This window comes from Mus caroli, unplaced genomic scaffold, assembly GCF_978045245.1.
Source record: "Mus caroli unplaced genomic scaffold, Mus_caroli_1 scaffold_16, whole genome shotgun sequence".
NCBI classification, from domain to species: Eukaryota; Metazoa; Chordata; class Mammalia; order Rodentia; family Muridae; genus Mus; species Mus caroli.
The window spans coordinates 8,790,510-8,817,453 of record NW_028227271.1 but is presented as its reverse complement, the minus strand read 5'-3'; the positions used below and the strand labels follow the sequence as shown (position 1 = coordinate 8,817,453).

The 26,944-nt window shown below is 43.0% G+C and overlaps 1 protein-coding gene across 5 annotated transcripts in view; it reads right to left on the bottom strand.

The window, feature by feature from the left end:
• Nell2 (neural EGFL like 2) overlaps nt 1–26,944 on the bottom strand; it is a 376,172-nt gene that overhangs the window by 114,226 nt on the left and 235,002 nt on the right. For all 5 annotated transcript variants that reach the window (XM_085831509.1, XM_029469878.2, XM_029469874.2 and 2 more), the window contains one exon: nt 16,836–16,961. In XM_085831509.1, the coding sequence (XP_085687635.1) occupies nt 16,836–16,961 (126 nt within the window). The remainder of the gene's footprint in view (nt 1–16,835; nt 16,962–26,944) is intronic.

The window sequence follows — 26,944 nt, the reverse complement described above, 5'->3', positions numbered from 1 at the left end:
TCTGGAGTCCTTTTGTTCAGTTCTCATGTTAATCCCTTACCATGATTCCTCTCATGTACTTAAAAACAACATCCAATGGGTGTCATGTTCTGTTTTAAAGGTGGAGAGATTGAGGTAACCTGCCCAAGAGCATATCCAACTCAGCATAGAACAAGGACTCAAAATTGAGAGGCTTAACTAAGATGTTAGGAATGAGCTAAAATGCCACCAAATGCTCATGGGGAGAAGAGGGCCAGAAAGAGCATGTCATTTGATTTGACTAAATTAGCAAAATGGTACAGACCTTGTAATCATATTCTACTTTCTGCTGATGTTATTCTTGACTTCTTCATATTTAATGGATGGATAGAAGGATGGATGGATGGATGGATGGGATGGATGGATGGATGGGAAAAAGGATGGACGGATGGATAGATGGATGAAGGATGGATGGATGGATGGATGGAAGGATGGATGGATGGATGGATGGAAGGAAGGATGGATGCATGGACATACACAAATGAATCTTTTTAAAAACACGCCTCAGTTATTTAATCAATGCAGGTATATTCTGAAAACTTGGAAGACGAGTTTTCATCACTGCCCACTGAGAATCCGTGCTGTGGAGCTCCAGGGAAGGCAAGCACCCTGCCTTTTCGAGAGTGAAATCCCTCTCCATTTAAAGGAGGTCGCACTGGCTATGGAAAGTGCGGTCAGTTAAATAAACAAGTTTTCATCGAAAACCAATAGCACATGGTGGAAACAAAGTGCTAGCAATTCAGCACAAACTCCCCCAGGACTGCAGGGAAGGGCGAGTGTTGTAGAAACCATAGAGCACGCCTTTGCTTTCCTACAAGACGGCTTTATCCCTTGCAATTCCATTCTCACTAAAGTTACTGCTACCACACAACCTTGCATCCTGCCCTTCTTATTTCTTAAAATGTTTTCTTTTACTTCTTCCTGTCTTAAAATGACTGTTCACCTTAAAATAAAACAAAACTGAAAAACCCTTAATTTTTCCTTTTTAATATATTTTTATTGGTTTTCCTAGACTATCTTGTGATCCTCACAAATCTACCCCCACCTTCCTGCCCACCCAGCTTAATTTTCTCTCCCCTCTACCTTTCTCTTTCTCAGAAACAAAACATGAAAATCGAGACAAACAAAAAGCCAACAAGGCAAGAACAAAAAACTCCAAACAAAACATATAGCAAGGACAAACAAACAAGCAAAACACCATGGGGTCTGTTTTGTGTTGCCCAATTATCCCTCGGCATGGGCCGTGCCCCTGAGTGTGGCTGATATACCCAGAGTCATTCAACTGAGGAAAACTAGTTTTCCCTGTCTCAGCAGATATCCATACAAACAGCCTCTTGTAAAAAACTAACCTGGACCCTTGGGGCTCTGAGAGCCCAAACCAACCAAAGAGCACACAGGGGCTGGACCTGGCCTCCCTGCTCATGTGTAGCAAATGTGCAGCTTGATCTCCATGTGCGTCTCAAACAGCTGGAGCAGGGCCTGTCCCAAAAGCTGCTGCCTCTGTATGGGATATGTTCTTCCAGCAGGGCTGCCTTGACTGGCCTTAGTGGGAAGGGATGCAACTAGTCTCACAGAGACTTGATGTTTCAGGGTCAGGGATACCCAGGAGGACCTCCATCTGCTCAGAGGAGAAGGGGAGGGAAGATGGGGACAGATTGTGAGAGGGGATAATCAGGAGAGGGCAGTGAGTGAGATGTAAAGTGAATATGTTAAGATGATGATGATGATGATGATGGTGGTGGTGGTGATAAATCAGAAAAAGCACAGCAAACAAACAAACTTTGTTTCATATCACTTTGTCAGTGTGTCTATCCAGGTTTCCACCAGATTATTCATGGCTTCCCCTGGGCTCTCCCTTTCATGGTTCCTTGCTATGCTCCCCCATTGGAGATTGGTTCTGATGCTTTGATTCAATTGAAAATCTGCCTGTGCCAATGCTAAAGGACTGCCATGACTCTGTGGAGACAGACGGATGGATGAGGGAACTGCAGGAGATAAAGCCAAGCAGCCATGTGAGATTTCGGGTAAGTGGGCACTGGGCACTTCCCTGATTGGGCCTGGGGTAGCAGGCTGAGGATTAGAAGTGCCCCATCATTGAGTTAGTGGAGGCATTATTTCAAAAATAAGCTAACGTGTGTGTGTGTGTGTGTGTGGTCTAAGAGCTGCTGGGCGAGTGGCTGGAAGCATGTGACCCTCTGGGAGTATCAAACAGAGTAAAGACTCACCGTTACACTTCCCTACAATGCTGACTTAAACTGTATTTATTAGATAGGATGATGACCCCAGCACTACCCATTGTCGTAGTTCTGGTGAGAAAAGAAACATGCAGCATGAGATTTTCATCTGCCACACAGCTCTCAATAGACATTTCATGCCCCAGCTCTCTTATTCAGCTTGGGGCTGCTTCCTCATACCTAGCCCAATAGGAGGGGGGGGCGTATTTTCCCACACGGTCAACGTATATAGTAGTTATCCTCAACTATCGCCAGAACAGACTGGCATTTAAACCTTTGCAAAACCCCTCTCCCGGTACTAGACCCAGTGGCGTGCTTCTAATAGCAACAGACTATGGGAGAGGCAGTGGATTGCCAGCTCTGCATTGAGATTACAGAGACTGCCTTCCTCCTTCTTGGTAGCAGGCTCATTCATGCCCTGGCTTTGATGGATGGAGATGCTTATTATATATTAGGGGGTCCTTGCCATACTGGAAGGAGCTAAGGGCAATCTGCCATCAGCCACCAGTGGGGAAGTGTATCAGCCAACAACAAAACAGGTGACCTTGGAGTGAATGCATGCTTCCTCAGCTCTTGACCACACCTTGACGGCAGCCTGAGGGACCTGGAAACTGCTCAGTTATGCAGTACGCAAGTCCTCAGTACGCTGACTCCAGGAAATGCTGGCCTTGTTGCTTGAGTTTCTATGGGTGATGCTCTCTTACACAGCAGTAGATAACTAGCCCAGTTTTATTATGTTTAATGAAATAACATTAGGAAACCTCTTAAAGAGGGTCAGAGGGCAAGAATTAATCACTGGGATAACTTACAGAGGATGCCTCACTGCAGCAAAGACAGAAATAGATAGATAGATAGATAGATAGATAGATAGATAAGAATTTGGATACGAGAGGACACACTCATCTCTGCACACGCAATCTACAATGAACCATAGCTGTGATACCAGTGAGGTACCCTGGGCTGGGGAAGGAGACAGGGCAGCGAGATCAGATGATGTCACCTTCCTCAGGATCAGACCAGCAACTGAACTGGGAGATGAACTCTGCCGTAGGGTGATGAGAAATATGAGGGAGGGAGAAGGGCCGAGTGTCATCTATCAGCAATCAGGAAGGGAAGCAAGGTGTCCACAGAACCTGAGTAGGAGCCTGAGCAATCCTGTCCTCCATAGGTGCCTGTTGCTAGGACGCAGCTGTTGCTAGGATGCGTCTGTTGCTAGGGCACAGCTATTGTCACACTGTTGGCATGGGTAACCTTTGTATTCTCTTATGTGAATTTTCAACTTTATGTCTTTCACATGGAAAAATAAAATCCTGAAACATAAATCAAACAATATGTCCATCTGGAACAGGAGCCAGTTAGGTGCTAGGGTATAACCAAGTCAAAGTGGGTGGGGCCCCCTAATGATAGTCACTCCTGCCATCTGTGTGCTCAGGGCACAGGTGGGCTGGCTTTTAGAGAGGCAGGCCAGCTTGTCTGCATAACTCTGGAACTCTGATGATTAGACTGTAGCTAGCGAGGCTGGAGGTCAGAGCCTGGTAGGCCAGCTGTGCTGGGATGCACACAGAGGCTCTGACTCGCCTGAAAACTGCAGTGTCTGAGCCATCGGGCTTCCTACACTCACTGGGAGTTTCTGAACAGATTCTGCCTGAGTTTTTCATCCTCCAAAAGGCCATTCTCCTGCCTAAGCAAGCCTTTGAAACCCATTCTTTTCTGAGCTGAGTGCTAATTGTATGCATGCACACATGTGTTTTAGAACGGAGGTAAGCGTGTAGCCTCAGCCTCTCATGCTGCTGTGCAGACGGAGACACATTGTCTGCAGTTCCCTAAAAATCAACCCTTCCTGGTAACTATGGTACACATTATCATGGAAATGCATCCTCGGTAATGGCTTTTAGTTCAGTGTGTGTGTGTGTATGCATGATGTATGCAATATGAGCATATGTGTGTATGAGATGTGTTGTTTATATCTGCATTGCATGTGTGTGCATGTATATGCATGTGCTTGTGCACATGTGTGGTGTGGTGTGTACATGTGTGAATGTGTGAGAAGTAGGTTATATATGTGTGTGTGTGTGTAAGAGAGAGAGAGATACACTGTGTATATTTGTGTGCATGTGCACATGTGTGTGACATGTATATGTATGTATATGTTGTGATGTGTATATGTGTGGGTGGGCATAAGATATGTGAAATGTTTTGCGCATGTATGTGTGCATGTATATGTGTGCATATATGTGACATGTGTTGTATGTATGCACATGATGTTTTGTGTACATGTGGGGTGGCTATTCAGGTATGTAAAAGTTGGAGGAAGACACATGGTATCTTCTATGTCTTGGTTCCCTCACTGAACCAGAACCCTGGCTTTTCTCTGGGGTTGTCCAGTCAATGGCTCCATGGATTGCAGGTAACCACATCTATGCCAAGCTTTTAATGTGGGCATTAAGGATTCAAACGTAGGTCCTCACGTTTGCACAGTAATCGCTCTTCCCCACTAAGCCTCCGGTGATGGTTTAGAGAAGTAGCTTGTCGTCATTAATTCTTTTAAGCCTGGGGCATAGAAGCTTAATTTGCCTTTGTAACCTTTGTGTTTATATTTTTAACTTATGTAATCATAACCACAAAGTATAATAATATACAGTGAGCTACAGGAGGCAAGGGAGACATCCTTTTGCTTCCAGGGATATATTTGGGCAATTTCCAATCTAAATTTGCCTGAGTTTCATGTCTTATGTAAAGGTTGGCATATATTGTAATTTTATTATGGTTTGCAATGTGAAGAAAACAAGATATGAAATAATTAGTCACAAAGAGCGTTTCAATAGCCATGACAATCGTCTGACAATAGTTTTGTTGAGATTTCCTAAAAAATAAATCCATGTGAAAGAAGCAAGGCTCATCAACACTGTCCTCTGAGACCTAATCAAGGCCACTGGCTCTCTGGTGGTCTAGTTCTCTCCTCTGGGAAGGTGTGTCTCCCAGCAGGGTCCCAGACGCCCCCTCCATCCAGGCTTGGTCTGACACTGGATCTCCACGACAGCGGGAACATGCTAGCTGAGGAAGCGCACGGGACTCCTCTAAGGGAGAAGCCACTCCCAGAGAAGGTGCTCCTTCACACCAGAGCTTCATGGTCTTTTTTTTAAAGTCCCCAGTCACAGATTCCAACTGAGCACAACTGAATAAGTAATGACAGTTGTGGCCAACTTTCACGGGAAGCTGTCTACTTTATGAAATTAATGACCCAATTTAAATGCAACCACTGAAAAGCACAGAGACAGAGGGGTCTCAGAGAAATCAGACATTTCTTCTAGAAGATATCTTGTCTAACAATAATGGCCCCAATAATGAGGCAGCTAATGCTTGCTAAGGACCACTCTATGTCTATGTCTAGCATAGCTTTATTTAGGACATTTTGTGAAAGGTGACACACCTACTTCTACTTCCTGTGATTGTTCCCACAAAGGACTTCTTGTGGACTCTGTCCTCTATGTCACTGCCCCAGAATTCTCAATCCTGTTACAACTTATACATTCATAGTTAATTTGATACAGACACACATGATGAATTATGTAAGTGCAATTTTGTTGACTCCATTAAGGGCTATTTTAAATAGCTAACAATAAATTACTTTCCATTCGTACAAAAGATTATGAGCATTGACTTCTTATTTTTGGGAAAAGGCAGAGAAGCAATGTTGCTGGCACTTTTCAAAATAGTGTGTGTGTGTGTCTTTTTGAGATAGAGTTTCTTTCTGTTCTGGATTAAAGGAATGAGCTCACATGTACAAACAGATATTTAAATATTTAATGTGGTTTAAGTCCAACTATTCCTCTTTATTGTTACTTTTGGTGTTCATAAAAATGTTTTTCTAGGGGCTGGAGAGATAGCCCAGGAGTTAAAAGCACTGGCTACCTTCACAGAGGACTGGGGCACCCACATGGTAGTTCAGAGCTGTCTGTAACTATAGTTCCAGAGGATCCAATACCTCATCTAACCTCTTCAGGCATCAGGCACACACATTATCCACATTCTTACATACAAGCAAAAAACAACCTGGCATTTTGGTTGCAGAGAGAAGAGCAAAGAAACGAGTTTGAGGTGGGACTTAGTGAGGAGGGCTCCTTCCTCTCACCAAAGGGAACGAGTAGGGCCCAGAGGAAATCATGGTGTTAGGAAACATCAGTGCATAGAGCCGGGAGAGCTCATAGAGGTGAGTGAGGAAAGTTTAAATTAAACATATCTTACCAATTAATGGGGAATACTGACATAGGATTTCTCAGTTGGGCACCCTTAGTGCCGTGTGAAGCTCCCTTCCAGAGACTACGCACGCACCATTTGAGAAGCAATGATGGAAAGCATGAAGTCAAAAGAGTCCCAGGGAAATAAATCATTTTCTCAAAAGGACAGCTAGGATAGGATGGGTCCCATGTTGGGCTGATCACTGGGTGGCCTTTCAGTCTCTGCTCCATTTCTGTCCCTGCATTTCCTATAGACATGAAGAATTCTGGGTCAAAATTTTGAAGATGGGTGGTTGGCCCCACACCTCAACTAGGGGTCATTGTCTATCTACTGGAGGTGGTCTCTTCAGGGTAAATCCTCCCACTCTTGGGCATTTCAGCTAGTGTCATCCGCATTGAGTCCTGAAAGTCTCTCACATCCCAGGTCTCTGGGACTTTCTAGAGGTTCTCCCACCCCCCACCCCCACCTCATAATGCTACATATTTCAATTCATTCTCCTGCCCCTCTGGGCTTCTCTCCTGTATTCCCCCACACCTGATCCTGCCTCCCTTTCCCCCTCCCTCTCCCATCTCCCACCCAAGTTCCTCCCTCACTCTGCCTCCCATGATTATTTTGTTCCACCTTCAAAATGGGTTTGAATCATCCACACTTGCATGCAGGACAAAACCTGACACTACTACCAATGTTGTGCTTATAGACAGGATCCTGGCATGGGTGTCCTCTGAGAGTCCCAACCAGCAGCTGATTGAGAAAAATGCAGATACTTACAGCCTACCACTAGATTGAGGTTAGGGACCAATATGAAAGAGTTAGAGGAAGGACTGAAGGAGCTGCCAGGGAATGCCATCCCATAGGAAGAGTAACAGTGTCAACTAACCTGGACTCCTCAGAGCTCCCAGAGACTAAGTCGCCAACCAAAGAGCATAGATGCACTGGTCCGTGACCCCAGGCACATGTGTAGCAGAGGACTGCCTTGTCTGGCCTCAGTGGGAAAGGTGGCATTTAACTCTGTAGAAACTTGATGTCCTAGGGAAGAGGGATGCTGGTGGGGGTGAAGTGGGGGTGTTTGGGCCGGTGGGTAGCACCCTCTCAGAAGTAGAAGAAGGGGGATGGGTGAAGAACTTTGGGAGGGGGATCAGGCAGGAGGACAACTTTTGAAATGCAAATAAAATAATTTAATAATAATTTTAAAAGGACAGGAGGGCTGTAAAAGGCACAGCAGCAGCCCAGAGCCCTATCTCAAGGTACACACAGTACCCCATTGGCCCTCTGTAGCTGTGATAGCCAAATTTGTTAGGTAACTTCTGTGGGCAGGTACATTCTACAGGAACAATTCACTTCCTAAGCCGTTATGACTCTTTGCTAAGCCTTTCATCAGCCCATCCTTCCTTTTGTTCCCACTCCAAGGAACTGCACGGTGGTGGGAAGGTTATAAGCTACAATCAGAAACTAAACCCTTTCTTATTGTGACAATCAATCACAGATGTGGGAAGACTCTCTGAGGCGCAGGGCTCTCCACCCAGGTGTTTATCTTTTGATAATACGGAATTCTTGGTTCTATCTTTACTCTCCAGATGTTTTGCGTTTGATCTATTTATTACATAATAACCTGTGTCAGGAAGATGTGCCCAGTAGGAGTCACGATTTACCTAACTTGGTTTATGCCCATGGAAGTGAACAAAGAAAGCCATTTGTCCAGAACAGGCACTAAGAAAAAAAATCAGTGCATAAAGTTGTTATGATTTGTAAAGACCCTAAAGGATGAACTTTAAGTGTTTTGAGTCAGTTCATGCAAAGCCTGGTTCTTTTCCCCTCCCCTCATCCTGCCCTGCTCTCCCTTTCTTCTTCTTTCACTCTTCCCCTTCCCTTTCTCTTGCTGCATTTCCGTTGTTTCTCGCCCCCCATCCTCATCCCTTCTCCCTGTATACCTTATAACCAGTTTCTCTTTTGTAACAGATGTGGAAGGGAGATAAGTTATGAATCATTAATTAGGAATAGGATAGGATCTTCTTGGAGATAAATTATGTTAATGAGCTTATAAAAGTTTGATCTGCTGCAGCGTTTATGAAAATGGTTCACTGAGTCATCACAGTCGCTGTACGACCACATCAGAAGCCAAGAGAACAGTTCTATCAACTGCTGATTTTAGGATTATAACCACATGTGTGGTGGGGGCTGAGAGATTGCTCTTCAAGTTGAAGCTAATGAATCCAAAAGAGCCTATAAGAAAGTTTAATTATGAATGGTACAAATTGAATAGTGCATGTCTACATAAAACAGAAACCTTTTCCATTTATTTTCAAGCAGCTGACGATTAGACAAATGGTGGCTCCAATCAAAGGTAAGGATATATAGACCTATTTCTAGTTTTATGTCGCCTCTCACCATGCAACACCATGCAGGCAGGCAGCAAAGGGGGAAAGCTTCTACTTCTTCATTTGATAAAACTCGAGAGCTTAGAATATGTTGTCTTCAAGAGTTCTTCTGCTCCCTTAACCCTAACAGCCTAGGGAAAACCTAATTCAAAGCACTTGAAATTTTCAGATGTCTCCCCAAACCATGGGAGGTAGTTACTTCTAGCCTGCAAGACTAGCACACGAGCAGTGTAAGGGTCTCAGAGCAGAGAGCTTCCTGTATCGATTAGACCTGGATGGTAAAGTCATATGTATTGCACTTGAAGTCCTCTTTAAATGTCTGTGATGGATTTTCAGTTGAGACAGGCAGCTCTAAGAGTCTTCTGGGTGTAGTTAAGAGTGCCAATTGTGGTAGGCAGAGAGGACTCTTCAACAGGAAGAGAGAGGGGGGACACAGACATAAAAGATATTCACAAAGGCAGTCATCAAAAAAAAATGAAGAAGAAAAAGACTTAGGGTTTCAGCCACAAATGGGAGATGGGGAGGTGAAGATGGCTCTACAGCACCATAGACATCCACTCACTGTTACATCAACTGCAGAAGGATCTGCTCATCACTAAAACTGAAACTTTTGTCAGAGAGGCTGAGTCCTCTGTAGATCTTATAGTTTCTCCCAAAGAGGACTATGCAAGATGGGTTTAGGCACAAGGCAGGCCCACAGAGGAGGTTCTTCTTTGAGCCTACTGCATAGAAGGTCCCAGGAGGAGGTGTGAGGTAAGGGACTGGCTGGACAAAGATTTAAAGGTACTCATGGGGCTCTCGATACAAACTGAAACCTATTCATAGTCCCCCAGAATCGTGGCTTTTGGGAACAGCCATAAGCTCGATCCAGTTGGAGTAGACAGGAACTTATGGGCCAGAGAATTTTCTCCTTCAGAAAGAAAGGAGAGGAAGGGGGTTGCTTGGAAAGCCAGTGCCTCATTAAGGAAATGGGCTCCTGCTCTCTGCCAGACTTTTAAAGACTTGGCTCTTCTTTGATCAGCACAAAAGCTTCAGCCTGCACAGCTTTTCTGAAAATATTCTCAACTTTCCTCTGCATCCTGCTGAAGAGACACTCGTTCCATGTTATGAGATACTCTGGAATCATGAGGGGACATTCTCCCTCGCCAGTGGTTGGTGGGGCTTCATTTGCAAATGCCATGCAGTGAGAGACAGAAAGGCAAGGCAGGAAATACTCCATAATGGAGGTCCACCTGAGCCCTGGATTCACTGTGGCGAGACAGGCAGCCAACGCGCAGCGCAGAACAGCAATGAACCCTGGGAAGCGCGCTCCTGGGTAAACAGCATGGCGCTTCAAAACCTGTGACACCTATGATCATAGAAAAGCAGGGAACGACTAAGAAGCTGCAAAGCTGAGGGTCTGAGGGAAAGCCATCGGCCTTCTCAGCAACCACTACAACGCTTACTCTTGAGAAGCACAACTGCAGCTTACCCCTTAACATGAAACTTATATCTACTGATATTATCATTTATATAGTAAGCTGTGGGTTCTATTCTCTATTATTTACAGGAACTTATGTTCTTTTATTTTTACATTCAAAACCATCTCTATTGCCCTCTTTCAAGACACCCTGTTACCCACTCTGCTTAAAAGTTTGATCAAGGAAAATGGGAATTGTTCCCATGATTTATAAATGTTTATGTTGAGCTGTCAAAAGAACAGGAATTTGTAAACCCCTTGGTACTTATATAAAATGCCTTTCTATCTGCACATTGTATTTAGTTATGTCCCACAGAAAGAGATGAGCTTTCTCGTCACTGGTACCACATTTTATGCCAACAATCTAATTGAAAGCATAAGCATGTCTTTGCTCTGGTAGGTAGAATGTCATTGGTGCACAGTAGGGTCACTGTAGTAATAACTCTGGGTGGACAACTGCACAAACACATAAATGACACCTTAGCCAGAAGTGTACAGAATGTCTTTCCTAGTATAAATTCATATGTTTATGGCCAGAGAATATGGTAGACCTCTCTTCCCTGGGAATTCTATAGAGTATGTGTAATGTCGTATTATCTGATGAAGAAATATATAATTGGGGGAGAGAACAGAAAATGACAGAAAAAAAGGTAGGTGTTGTCCAAATTTACAATTTTATATGTTTTGTTATTTTTATGTATCGTCCAATTAAAAGGTAGAGGGCATCATCCTGAGTGAGGTAACCCAATCACAAAAGAACTCAAATGATATGTACTCACTGATAAGTGGATATTAGCCCAGAAACTTAGAATAACCAAGATACAAGATACAATTTATGAAACTCAAGAAGAACAAAGACCAAAGTGTGGACACTCTGCCCTTTCTTAGAATTGGGAACAAAACACCCATGGAAGGAGTTACAGAGACAAAGTTTGGAGCAGAGACAAAAGGATGGACCATCTAGAGACTGCCAGGGATCCATCCCATAATCAGCCTCCAAACACTGACACCATTGCATACACTAACAAGATTTTGCTTAAAGGACCCTGATATAGCTCTTTTGTGAGACTATGCCGGGGCCTAGCAAACACAGAAGTGGATGCTCACAGTCATCTATTGGATGGATCACAGGGCCCCCAATGGAGGAGCTAGAGAAAGTACCCAAGGAGCTAAAGGGATCTGCAACCCTATAGGTGGAACAACAATATGAACTAATCAGTACCCTGGAGCTCTTGTCTCTAGTTGTCTCCTAGTCGGCCATCAGTGGAAAGAAAGGCCTATTGGCCATGCAAACTTTATATGCCTCAGTACAGGGGAACGCCAGGGTCAAAATGTGGGAGTGGGTGGGTAGGGGAGTGGGGGGGATGGTATGGGGGACTTTTGGGATAGCATTAGAAATGTAAATGAGGAAAATATCTAATAAAAAATATTTTTTAAAAAAAGGTAGAGTTCAAAGGAAGGTCTTGATTCCTGCTCACTTTTCCTCCAGTCCTGTAGTGGTAAAGCTAATCTTGCCCCATTTGTTTTCATGTGCATGTATAGAAAACCATGAACTAACACCAGATATTCCAAGCACTCGGGATGTCCCTGAGCAGGACTTGGTATGGCACTGAAGGGAACGGTATTTTAGAAAACATACACTTCAGTGTATGTGTGGGGACCCTTCAGTGTAGGCTCAACTGCACATCACCAAGATGCTCTTTAGTATGCTTGCCTCTTAGAGACTGAAGAAGCCCTTTCCGAACAAACAGCACAATGGTTATGTAAGTGTTCTTCCATTACATAAAGTACCATTTAGGGGCTGTCTCCTGGAGACGCCTTAGTAACTCACAAACGATTAGTGAAGGAGAAACGTTTAAGTATATACTCAGCATAATCTTGACTTTGATCTTCAGCTTTTCTTTCTGTTCCTAACAGGAGAATTAAAATTTCCCCTGACCAAGGTGCTGTGGACTGTGTCCCTGAGCAATAGTCATGACTATCTTAATTAGAGCAGCCGTGGTAACCACAAGAGACCTTCAAGATTAGGTCTACTGAGGTCCTCTATCAGAGGGGACAGGAGGATCATTCTACTCTGACCCCAGCATCCAGCTACTTCCTTCTATCTGCCCCAATTAACACTCAGGAAGTACTGGTGTGTACAGACTACGGAAAGTCAAATGAAGAGAGGCTCCATCTCTATAGCCATTGGAAGGCATCATCCATGCTGGGGTGCGATTTTTCAGTGACACAGCTGTGGGGAGGCCATCCTTACTCCTGTACGTATCCCTCACCTATGCTGCTCTAAGCAAGCCTAGTAAACTAAATTAGATGTGGGTGGAGTTGTTGCTTTCTTCTGTTGTTTATGTTCCCCCTAGGGGTGTGGGTAGATGTATGTGTGTGTGTGTGGGGGGGGGTCAGTAAAATTTTGAGGCAACATAGGAATGTGACAGAACAAAGAATGGATTGGGCTATTACAAATAAGGCTACTATGAACATAGTGGAGTATGTGTCCTTATTACAAGTTGGAACATATTCTGGGTATATGCCCAGAAGAGATATTGATGGATCTTCCAGTAGTACTATGTCCAATATGTTCATAGCAGTCTTGTTTATAATAGCCAGAAGTTGGAAAGAACCCAGATGTCCCTCAACAGAAGAATGGATACAGAAAATGTGGTACATTTACACAATGGAATACTACTCAGCTATTAAAAACAATGAATTTATGAAATTCTTAGGAAAATGGATGGATCTGGAGGATATCATCCTGAGTGAGGTAACTCAATCACAAAAGAATAAACATGATATGTACTCACTGATAAGGGGATGTTAGCCCAGAAATTTAGCATAGCCAAGATACAATTTGCAAAACACATGAAACTCAAGAAGAAGGAAGACCAAAGTGTGGATACTTTGGTCCTTCTTAGAATGGGGAACAAAATACCCATGTAAGGAGTTACAGAGACAAAGTTCAGAGCAGAGCCTGAAGGAATGACTATCCAGAGACTACCCCACCTGGGAATCCACCCCATAATCAACCACCAAACCAAGACACAAGGCAGATGCCAACAAGAGCCTGCGACAGGAGCCTGATATACCTGTCTCCTGTGAGGCTCTGCCAGTGCCTGGCAAATACAGAAGTGGATGCTCACAGTCATCCATTGGACAGAGCACAAGGTCCCCAGTGAAGGAGCCAGAGAAATACTCAGGGAGCTGAAGGGGACTGAAGCCCCATAGAACGAACATCAATATGATCTAACCAGTACCCCCAGAGCTCCTTGGAACTATACCACCAATCAAAGAAAACACATGGTGGAACTTGTGGCTCTAGCTATATTTGTAGCAGAGGATGGTCTAGTCAGTTATCAATGAGAGGAGAGGCCCTTGGTCCTGTGAAGGATCTATGCCCCAGTATAGGGGAATGCCAGGACCAGGAATGGGGGTGGGAGGGTTGGAGAACAGGGAGAAGTGGGAGGGGATAGGGGATTTTCGGGGGGGACTATGAAAGGGTATAACATTTGAAATGTAAATAAAGAAAATCTCTAATAAAAAAAAAGAATGGATTTGGGATGGAGAGTTGTATTGTTACTGCTGTGGGGAATGACAAATATAAGTGAAGCTAAGCTGTCTGCGGCTAGAGCATCTGTGGTGCCCTCCTCTATGTAGTTTAAAATGGTGCTACTTCTTACTGTATTTAGTAGTCAGTGTGTCCCTGATATACGTGATAAGACATACAACTGAGGCTGAGCTGTCCTTCCAGTGTGAAAAATCTGTGAGAGAAAGAAATCCCCATGGGCCATCTTCTTCTATGTCTTCAGAGGTAACGTGGCCCCTTGATGAATGTTACTTGCCAAAGGCACATGGCGGCATCCTGAGAAACGTGATGAGGCAGAGGGCATGCTGTAGTCTGGAAGGAGTAAGTGCGGATCAGGGCTGTAAAGGGATTGCAGAATAGTACCTACTTAGGATGTTAAGATATGCATTTGAGGCTGGGCTGTCTGTCCAGAAAGAACTTTTCCAAGTACAAAATTGTAATCAGGAAAAAATAATACATGAGAATACCTATCTCCCATGCTGGCTTCTACGCCAGCCATAGACACAGCAAACTGTGGAAGGCTCAGATGATGTGGAGAATACTATCTCCCATGCTGGCTTCTACGTCAGCCATAGACACAGCAAACTGTGGAAGGCTCAGATGATGTGGAGAATACTATCTCCCATGCTGGCTTCTACGTCAGCCATAGACACAGCAAACTGTGGAAGGCTCAGATGATGTGGAGAATACTATCTCCCATGCTGGCTTCTACGTCAGCCATAGACACAGCAAACTGTGGAAGGCTCAGATGATGTGGAGAATACTATCTCCCATGCTGGCTTCTACGTCAGACATAGACACAGCAAACTGTGGAAGGCTCAGATGATGTGGTTTGGTGACTCCTAATGACAGATGAGTTTTTTGTTTGTTTTATACAGTGGATGGCAGTAGGTCTTCAGAGATGCTGCCAGCCCTCTGTAAAACAGTCATTACCAATGCCCCCTTCAAGTGCCAAAGACGATCTAACAAAAAAGCCCCAACACCAAACGTGAGAAGCTGTATTGTAAGTTGTTGGTCAGGCTTGTCCAGGAGATTGCCATGACATCTGAGTTATTGCCATTGCCCTAGGTAGGCCCCAGAGGTGGATGGTAAGTCCCTATTTTTGAAAACACCATTCATTTTAGACAATGCCCAGAGGCCCCTGAGCTGGGACTGGCCTGCATTGTTGCTGAGCATGTCCTTTCATGGTTTCAGAAGGCACAATGAAAGCTTCCAAGGGAGGGGCACAAGCAACAGTCCTACCCAGCTATGATGCCTGTGACCCAGTACAACCACCATAGTGAAATTTTCTAGAACATCATAAGGTAAGGCAAAGATAACCCACACAATGTGGATGAGAAAACCTTGCTGTTAAATTAAAAACAAACAAACAAACAAACAAACAAAAAAGCTAAAGAACAAAGAAAGATACTTGTGTGGTGGAAAAAAATGCTCCCAGAAACCATGAAATGCAGCATCAAGGGTGTGCTATCTGCTGGCCTTGGAGCCCTGAGACTCCCCAGCTAATACAGAACATCTCCATGGCTGTTGGTTGACCCAATAACTACATAGTAAGACTATCTTGCTGGAAACACTGTGTACTTCGGATATGGGCCATGGCGATACCAAGGTGGACTGAGCTAGAAGCTTCGTCCGTGCTGGCTAGCTCCTGTAGTGCCAGGAATTGCTATGTGGGTTACTGGGGCAGAACCAGTACCAGTTGACCTACTTCACTGCAGAGCTCTGTGCTTTCCTATCAGCATAACAGAAATGGGGAACCATGTGGTGCTATAATAGTGTGAGTGTTAAGAGTGTAAGCAACTATTTTCCACTAGGATTTGAGGTCTGATCAAATTCTCACAGGAGGGAATTCATATTGGGCAGTGGAAATCAGTGACATGCCAAAGTCTAGGGTGATCATAGCCCAGAGTAGGGAAGGCACTAAGTTGTTGTCGTTTGTTTGCTTGCTTGCTTGCTTGCTTGCTTAATGCATATGATGTACTTATCAAGGTGCTTCCTAAATACTTGTGTTTATGTCTGTAAGACTATTACTGCAGTCAGCCTTGGTCAGAGATGCTCCCTGCAGTGAGTGGTAGTTAGTATATATATAAGTTTATTCTGTCAAACTCCAGAATAATAAATGAAGTTTGGTGTAGCACAGAGGTCCAGTGCCCAAACGTAGAAGAAAATAACCACATATCCATATCATCCCTGTCAGAGACATGGACAAAAGGGTGGGAAGACGTTAAGAAGTTCATAAAGACTGCCATGGAATGCCGCATGTAAAGAGCAGCATCCATCACCATCTTGCCAAGAATAGCTGGGTGTGAGGCTCGAGATCCTGAGGATGAAGTTGACTGAGGTTCCCTTACAGAAGCTGTCAGGGAAGGGATGTTAGATCCACACCAGATAAAGCAGGTACTTTCTCAGGAACCTCCACTCCAGCTGTGCGTCATTTTATTCCAGATGCAGAATTATACACAGTTGCTCTCAGGAGGTTCCCGAGTGTAAGGACATGAAATTTTAACTGAGGAGGTATCTCATCTATGCAGCCATGGGGACCATCCATGCTGCAATGAGACTTCTCGGTGATACAGCTGTTTTGGGATCACCCACATGCCTATAAATAATCTTTTAATCATGCTTTTATAGGCCAAGTAGACTCACAGATTTCCCAAGCAAGACTTGGCTATGATTGTAACTACAGGTAACACCCTATGAGACTGAATAAACATTTGTTCCTGTCTCCCCCAACTAAATTTCATGTAACACCAAGGACTCTATTCTTCAGAGCAGGTTCACAATTAAATGCTAGAACAAGATACAATAACTTCCATTTTACTTTGTTGTTATGCAGGAAAGTTTATGACACACTTCTCAGAATTTTAAGATAAAGAAACCTATGAAAACCTAACAAGACAGGAAGTAGTCAATAACAAGTCAGCACGGCTTACCTGTACATGAGTAATCGTCGATCCTGATGTACCCAGTTTTGCAGATACACATGAAAGAACCAGGTGTATTCACACACATGGTGTTCTCACGGCAGTAATGGCGCCCTTCTGCACACTCGTCAATGTCTACAAAGGAAAGGGGAGGGTATAGGTCAATGGTGGCCAATATTGGACAATTTCCCTATGATTTCCTTTGCTACTAACTGAACTGCATTTAAAAGGAACATTCAAAAATAGCCCCTTTAATAAGAGTGTTTGATGTTCACAAGACAGAAAGCATGTGTGCTTTTTATGAACAGTTCCATGCCACGGTTTCAAATAGGCCTGCCAGTTTCAACTGGCATCATTATGAATAGCTTTTAAAATCTTCCGTGCATTCATCTACTCGTGTTTCATAAAATGAATCAGAATTTACAGATCAGGCTGCCTTAGTATCCTGAAACCTTCAGTCACTGAGCCGACCAAAACTGTGATCTTTGATTCACTGACTATTCTGTACAGCTTGGGGAGGACTTGCAAGAGGTAAAGTGTTTACTGTACACAGAACTTGAAGAATTTCATCTCAAAGTAAGAATCTAAAAGCATTAGTTAGCCAGAGATGCAAATTGAGCAGTAAGTGTCCTGCTAGGTATCTGAATGCAGACAGGATTACAATGTAAGAACAGATATAGATGAGGAATTATGAAATAGTAAAATATGATATGGAAGCTTATACATGTTAATTTTCACCTCAAGTTATAAAAGCTTATCGATGTTAAGACACAAAACACAAGGATTTTAATTGTAAAAAATGTGAATTTTAACAATAAAACCTCCTCAGTTAATAATACCCCTTTACATGGAATCTAAAGTACTTGTTATTGAGAGCCTATATTCTGAACCAAGAAGATGGCACAGTCAGGAAAAGTACCTGATGTATAAACATGAGGAATCCAGTTCAAATCCCAGCATGTGTAAAAGCCAGAGTGCTGGCATATAGCTGTAATCCCCAAGGCTAGGAAAGTGGAGTAAGTCAAGCACGGAAAGACAAATACCATATAGTATGGAATGTAGAAAGGTTAATCTCACAGAAGTTGAAGAGTATAATGGGGCCACCACATGGAAACTGGGAGGGAGAGGAAAATGACGATGAATATTAATATTACAGTTAGATAGAAAAGGAATTTCTGTTGGATTGCTTCATCTTACAGAGAGACTATGGACAATAATAACGAATGCTTCAAAAGTATAGAAAATATCAAAAAAATTGCCATAAGGAAGTAACTGTTTGAAAATATAAGTATATCCAACATGATTTAAGTATTATATAATATATTTATGTATTGAAATATTACTTGATATCCAATTAACATACATAATTCTTTTGCAGTCATGTATCAGGTAATATTTAAAAGTAAGAAATAGAAGCACTAGATGAGCCTCTTTGCCCAGGCAGATCTTGAACATCTTCCACCAGGGTTTACTTGTGTGAGTCCATCAGATTCTCCCCGCCCATACCCTCTCCAAGTCCGAAGATCTAGCCCAAGTCCTACACCCAATGTCTTGGCTTAGTATGTTCACTCTTGCCTGCACCATCTCAAATTCTAGGCTTCTTCCAGGTCTCCCATTTTTATCCACAATGCACAGGTCCTGCACATCCTTCTTTGGGGTCTCACTGGATGAGTCAGACTAGTTCTTTATTACATAAATCCTACACAAATACTGTATATGTATGTATGTTTGTATGTATGTATATATGTATATATCTATATATTTATATATCTATATATCTATATCTATATATATATACACACACACATATATATCTGTGTGTGTGTATGATATTTTTTCACAAACTGCAGGATTTGACCAAGATGTGCATGTTGCATATTAGCACAGCTTGTGTCCACCTGATTTCATATCCAACTTGTAGGGCTTCAGAAGCTAGACAACAAAGCTACAATCACTAAAGCACAAAGTACCACTGAGAACACAACAACAGCAAAAGTCAATAACTCAATGGCTGCAATCGTGTAACTTTTAATAATAACTTTAAATATGAACAGCTTCAAGTCTTCAATCAAAAGACACAGACTGGCTGAATGGATCAAGAAACAAACTCCATATTATCTATTGTCTACAAGAAATGCATCTTATCATTAAAGAGAGTAATCACCTTACAGTGAAAGGATATATCCAACCAAACAGGACCAACAAGCAAGAAGGAGTTATTACCCTAATATATTAAAAAATAGACTTCAAGCTTAAACTTACCAGAACATCCAAAGAAGGACCTTACATCTTTATCAAATGAAACAATCAGGAAGATGTTTCTATCCTAAATGTGTATGTGTGAAATTCTGGTGCACCCAATTTCATTAAAAGGGCACTATGGTCCCTGGTGGTCTAGTGGTTAGGATTAGGTGCTCTGACCACCACAGCCCGGTTTGATTTCCAGTCAGGGAAGTGGAATTTTAGCCAGGCATGGTGGCACCGCCTTTAATCCCAGCACTAGGGAGGCAGAGACAGGCGGATTTCTGAGTCTGAGGCCAGCCTGGTCTATAAAGTGAGTTCCAGGACAGCCAGGGCTATACAGAGAAACCATGTCTTGAAAAAAAAATGTGCACTATGGAACTCAAAGTCACAGATTAACATCAAACAATTAATAGTGGTTGACTTCAATACCTGACTTTCCACAATAGACAGCTGGTAGGTCATCAGCACAAATACACCAAAAAATACATACACATCAATAGACTATACTGATATTGACAGAGTGTTCCACTGAAACACCAAAGAACATGCATTCTCTTCGTCGGCAGATGGGAGCTTCTCAAACAGATCACATCCTGGGATGCAAAACAAACCGTAACAGATTCGGAAAGGTTAAGCTAGTTATGCACGTCCCATCTGACCTCACTGCAGCTCAAACTTTAAGGAGACAATTTCTAGTAAATATACATACTTGTGCAGATTTAATAACTCATTACTGAATCATTACTGGGTCAAAGAAGAAATCAAAATAGAAATAAACAAATTCCTCGAACCAAACACAAATTAGAACTACATTCTAAGTATCCATTTTTATACCCATAGATGAGGATGGTTCTCATTCCTCATCAAAGAAGCCATTCTTTGCAACAGAAGTGGACAATGACAGAAAACTACAACCAATCACAGTGCAGGGAATACAAGGGCTTGGGATGCCCATTCCCAGCTGACTCAGCTACAGTACAAATCCTGCACCTTAGGCTCAGGATTTTTGCAAAAGAGGTCCACTGAAAGATTTCAGTAGCCAAAGGAGCAGGATGTTTGTGTGAAGTGTTATCGCTTAGAAACGCCCATGGATGCTATGCCCACTAACTCTCATCAACATGGCTGCCCCAACAAGATCTGAACACAGTGGTACCAATGGACATGCTGATGTGGAAGGAAAAAAGCCCATGAGGCCTCAACTCAATAGACAGAGAATTACAAGCAAGTAGGGATGCTGAGAGCCAGGGAAATAATCTTCCCTGGGGAAGATTCCCCCAGGAGATGCTTTATATATAATCTCCCAATTAATTACTTAACACAAAGAGGTTATCCCTGAGGTTATATACATTCAAGTTCCATTATACAGACTGGGCACGTAACAGCACTCACACACACAAAAGAGGGGCAAATGTGGAGTCCTCACGCCTCAGCTTGTGAGTGAACTCCAAGGTGAATAGTAAGAAGTCTGTGTGCGCAAGGGCCAGATTTAATCTGCAGAATGGAGGAGCTAACAGAGAAGAAGGTAACTCTGTGAAAACACACTGGTCACCAGAGGGAGGAGTGACTCTGCACACGCCATGGTCCCTCTCGAACAAGTGCAGCTCTTGTAGGAGATAAGGCACCAACTTCAGTAGCCAGAGCAAAACTGTACAGGCCATGGCTGGGAAAGGGTCCTATACAGCTCTCTACAGAGACAGCATCCTATAGAAAAAGCCTGCTTCTGAAGAACCTGCTACCACGCTTGACAAATCCGCGTGAAGCATCCTGAGAACACTTACAGCATTATGAACTTTGATTATACCAAAGTCCTATGGGACAAAGTGAGCAAAGCAGACTGTGAATTGAGATTAATTTTGTTAATGTGATCCTGGAACACCACACATGGTAGAAAATGTCAGTTATAAGCATAAATAGGTGTAATTTGTGCAAGGGTAAGATGACCTAAATACAGTCATTTTACCACGGTTTCTCCTGGGATCTCCAGCCCACAGAGATGTGAGATCCTGACCTGCCCCATTTCCATTTGTGGACTCTTCCGTTTTAAGCTATCGTACTGCTAAATAAAACTCAAGCAAATGCCGATGTGGGATCTTAAAGCAGAACCAAGACGCTTACTTAATCGGAGCATTTAGGAACGTCAGTCTGAATGTTACAGAGAGGTCGAGTCTGCGTTCAAAAGCTAGCAGAAGGTAAGCAAGGGCGGGGTCCTGAGTGAAAAGGAGGCAAAACAGCAGCCTCCCTTCAGTGCTGTGAACAGAAAGTGCTGTGCACATTCTTCCTTGCACCCTGATTTCCGAGGGAACCCCACAAGGCTGTGTTTATGTACTAACACTTCAAGCTTTAGGACAGTCATTTCCACTGATGTGTGCAGAGTCTTGCAGACACAGAATGGGCGTTTGAAAAGCAGTCTGGCAGAAAACAAGTGCAAACTTGGTCCATAGGATATTTTAGCTTTGAGAGCCAAGTTAAATGTGCCAAATTCTCAAATTCAATCTTATTTTGTATAAATTTATCAAATGTCTTGTAGTAAGAAAGTTATTGGGTTTTTGGACATGTTTTGGTTATCTTAAGTACAGAACTATGATCACAATTTTCACTAACCAGCAAGAAACGTACTGAGAATGGGCTGCCAAATGGACATATTCAAACAGTAGCTGGGCATACCAGACTTTAAAAAAAGTGCATTCATTGCTCGACTATGTAATCCTTAATGCCTCTTCCAAAACTGAATAACAGCAAGAGAGTTAACACACAGACTCTGAGAGCTGGGAAGACAGCCCAGCATCTAAAGTGCTCACCTCGGAAGTTTGAGGCACTAGTTCCTGGAGCCCCTGTAAAAAGCAACTAAACAAATAAGCCAGGGATGATGGGCAAAGATAAGGAATCTCAGCACCAGTGAGGCAGAGAAAAAGAGAAACCTGGGGCTCATTGACAGCCATCTTAGTGTAAACAGTTCAGTCCCCAGCCAGTGATAGGCCCAGTCTCAAAAACTAAGCCAGGAAGGAAGGAAGATAGCTCCAGGTTAATGTCAGCTCTCTGCACATATGTGCACACACCTGAATATGCACCTACACACACACACACACACACACACACACACAGTCTGCCATACATGGGCTTGCAAACCAAGAGAGTGGAATCATGCCATTACTACCTCATTGCATCAGGTGTCTTTTGATGCTAGCAGAATTCTAGAAAGCAGTATATCTGAATGCCATGGTTCCTTGACAACCAAAAGTGTTCTGTGTTCAAATAGTCTTTAGGTGTAACTTACTATAGATCTAATTCCTCTTCATTATGCATATCAGCAAATTCCAAGCTCTCTGAGGGCTGTTTATCTTTAACATTCATTTTTATTCATTGAGCATGAAATGGACATGTACTGTGTTCCAGATACTGCACTGGATGTCAAAGACAAGCTTATCTGAAGAAATCCAAACATAAGTAAATGCCTGTGTTGTGCATACTGCATAGTGTACAACAGAAACCTGGGCAACGCTTGCTGAACAGTGAGCAACAGGCTCCATTAACGGAAACAGTGTTTGTTCTGAGCACCTGTTAATGGACCTAGGAACGTGTACTTGGCAATAGAGATGACTTTATATTCTAGATAAACTTGTGAAAACCATAACTTATTTATGTGAATAACAGCACCAGGTCCTATATACATAACACCATCTTTAAAAATCAATCCTGTGAGGTGAGAGAGTCAAAGAAAACTTAACAGTGGGGCCAGACTTGAGCAAGGTTTTGAGAAGGCACTGGCTTCAAGTGAAAGGTTTCTATAGTGTGGGAAGGGCTGCCATGGAAGTGCTGTCTGACTGCCTGACATTGAGCTAGATACTGTAGCATGCAAGCCTGCGGTCAACAGCAGGAAAACCAACTTACACATTTTTATGAATTTTTTCTTAACAATTTAATGCAAGTCTTAGTTTTAGATAGTTGCAAAATTTAAGGTACCTCCCCAGTACGGCTTCTCTGGCTTTAATAGCATCTGTAGGTGTTTTGCTGTATAATGATGCATCTCATGTCTATTTTCAGTAATATAAGATTTGGGGACACAAAACTTAGCCAGGACATTGGCTGGCCCCAGCTGTATATCTGTTGAATGAGTCAATAAATCTTTTCAAGGCTTTTCCCTTTAGAGATCAAAGGGGAAGTGGCCTCATTTGTCCTGGTCTGACCTGAAGCTCAACTTGGCAATGATCCCACATTGTTCCAAGGACAGGTCGAGACAGTCCCCTAGATGTGGCTTTCTACAGAAGGGACAGAAACACCCTTTTGTCCTCCTTAGAAGTGGATTGACTCCCAGTTGAGTGGGGACCCTGGAAGGGCATCCACTGCCAACACACCTGGCAGCTCATCTCCAAGCCCTCAATTCCATCGTCACAAGCTGATTTTCAAGCCAGTGCCCATTGTTCAGGCTTTCAGTTCTAACAGAGGAAGAGTGACCCACATGGCTCTGGTGGTTTCTGCTTCTCTGCAGTTTTGTAAGACATGGAGTATATTCCATGAAACTAAAAAGCAGAAGCAAAACATGTTTCAGGTACTTGACCCCTTTCTCTTGGGCCTGGGAACCTTCTATTGTAGAAACAAGGAAGTTAGAACCCTCCCCTTCCCATATCTTAAAGCTGATATAAAATCTGTAATTATTCAGAGTTTTCAGACTGAGATGAACTTTATAAATTATATAACTCAACTTAAAATAATTATATTCAAAGAGACAGACAAGGGAAGCTAAAGACAAACTGGTTGTTAGGGTTCAGATCTCAAAGCTCTTGGGGGCCATACTGAAGAACTGGACTTTAATCACATATGAAATAGAAAAGCTTAAGGGACAGGGTAATTGAATCATGTCTGAGGTTTTGGAAACTCCCACCAGCACGAGTTTCAGGAAGTTAATGAGTGGGAGGCAGAGAAGGAGCATTTCTAGATTAAGGTCCAAAATGGATGGGTTTTTGTTTGTTTGTTTTTTCTGGCCTGTGCATTGTTTCTGGACAAAACTTGGAGGCAGAGAGTACTTAAGCCTCCCATCTCCCACTCACACTCCCCTATCCCCTACTATTCTACCTTCAACCTTGAATGCCAGGAACGCTGCTCTTTTTCTAAGCTGTGCTGCATTTCTAAAGTGACAGCATTTATCTAGACTTCATCGCGCAGAAGCACCGTGCAAGCATTTTAGGGAGCACTAAGGGCTTCTTGCTCAGCCAATACAGTGTTGAGCCCCTACAGTTCAGTTACAGAGACTAAGTTTGGAGCTGAGACGAAAGGATGGACCATCCAGAGACTGCCCCACCAGGGGATCCATCCCATAATCAGCCACCAAACCCAGACACTATTGCATATGCCAGAAAGATTTGGCTGAAGGGACCCTGTGATAGCTGTCTCGTATGAGGCTATGCCAGTGCCTGGCAAATACAGACGTGGATGCTCACAGTTATCTATAAGATAGAACACAGGGCCCCCAATGGAGGAGCTAGAGAAAGCACCCAAGAAGCTGAAGGGGTCTGCAACCCTATAGGTGGAACAACAATATGAACTAACCAGTACCCCCAGAGCTTGTGTTTCTAGCTGCATATGTAGCAGAAGATGGCTTAGGCGGCCATTATTGGGAAGAGAGGCCCCTTGGTATTGTGAACTTTATATGCCCCAGGCCAGGGGAACGCCAGGGCCAAGAAGCGGGAGTGGGTGGGTAGGGGAGCAGGGCGGGAGGGGGGTATAGGGGACTTTCGGGATAGCATTTGAAATGTATATAAAGAAAATATCTAATAAAAAATTTTTAAAAATCTTAAAAAAAAAAAAAGAGAGAAAGAAAAATACAAACCAGCACAGGATGTTGTTAAGCCTCTGCTTAACAGCTGTTAACACCCACTGGGCAAAACCGGCAGAGAGAGAGAGAGAGAGAGAGAGAGAGAGAGAGAGAGAGAGAGAGAGAGAGAGAGAGAGAGCATCAACTTAATTCACAAACTGGAAATAGACTAAGTTTGGAGAAACGAATCTGGGATGAGATGTGAGAGCAATATTTGGAGAGTTGAAAGTATTTTTAAAAATATAACATTTGCGGGCTGGTGAGATGGCTCAGTGGGTAAGAGCACCCGACTGCTCTTCCAAAGGTCCAGAGTTCAAATCCCAGCAACCACATGGTGGCTCACAACCATCCGCAATGAGATCTGGCGCCCTCTTCTGGAGTGTCTGAAGACAGCTACAGTGTACTTACATATAATAAATAAATAAATCTTTAAAAAATATATATAACATTTGCAAGTCTAAGTAGGCTTCTCAGTAGAAAATAATCCCAGCACAGAGGCCCACTTAACAAATAAGTTGCCTTGAAGGGTGCTACCAGCGTCATGCACTGTGGTAACATTGAGGCTGGTTACCAAGATAATTCTCCTGTATGAGAGATCACACCCATCAAAGTGTGCACGAAAGCATATTCCTGCAACATACAGGATTTCCTTAGTCACCCTGCAAAACACTGATCACGAATTGGCTGCATTCATTTTCACATCTATGCACTCATAATAAATTTCATGGTGCCTTCCACAAGAATAAGAACTTTATCATTGTACTAGCTTTCTTGTTATTTTTAATTGAACGTATTACTCTTGGGACTGAGATGTGGGGGAGGGGGATAAAATTTGAAGGCAGCATGAGAAGAATTATGAAACAATACTTATGGAGAAAGTTAAAGGGAAGAATATTGAGAAGTCAGGGTTCACTCTCATGAATGTTTTATCTATTGAGATTTCATGGCTTCCACTACCTGGGACACCATCATTAAGAACTCCGAGTAAGACTAAGTATCTGTACTTGAAGGATCTGATTGGGGTTTTCTGTTAAAAAATTACATAATAAATAAATCACAATGATGTTTGGTAAACATAACACAATTTCTAAACCTAGTCTTGCAGCAAAGGAGAATGTGGCGTCTACTCAGAGACTAGTGGAGAAATACAAGTGTCCAGGACAAAAGCCAATGAAGGCTATGCTCGAAGTAGGAGGACTGTACACACCACAGGAAGCTGGGAGGCTGATGGGTGTTCACTATGGTTCACGGAGTAAGTGGGTGGTGGTGTGTAAAAGTCTTGTAAAATCTATGAAAGTCCAATACTAGCCTTTGGTTGTAGATTACCTACAGAAATGTCATTAATGACACAAACACATCCCATATGTGTGCTAAGGTGTTTAAAAGGTCTAAGGCGTGACACACGCAGGTAAATCTGACTCCCAGACACCTGGTTTTCCCACTTCTAAGGTACAGCACAACCACTGTTATCAATTCCTTGTGCAGCCTTCCAAGCAGTGTCAGTGTTTATATAGGAGTGTATATGTCTGTAAGTGTATGTATATGTGAATGTATGTATTGTGTGTGTGTATGTTTGTGTATGTGCATGATGTGAATTGCTTATCAACTTCTTTTAGTCATACGGTATAGAATAGATCAAAAACTAGTAAGACTTGAAGTTGGGAGGAGGTCTGATTAGTGGGTCTAGTTCCTGTTCTCACTGCCCATAAGGTGGAGGCAACTTGGCAGAATAATAATAATAATAATAATAATAATAAACTGTGCAAAGTTTGTGCTCTGGTACTGACTGGCTCCCTGTAAATTAGTCAAACAAGCTCTCATGGGTGAAGCCCTCTTTCTTCAGCTTCTAACTGAGGCGGGGTTAGACTGGGAAGGAACTGGAGAGATGGTTATATAGGTCATGGCTTTAGATTCCTGGATTTGAGGTCCAGGCAGAAGTGCCCAATGAGATACGTGCACCCACATCTCACTCAGCAGAGAGAACCTAACTAGAGGTCAAACTTTGAAAGTCACATACAATACTGAAGTAATTAAAAGTGTGTCTTGGGCGCAATGAAAGCATTTC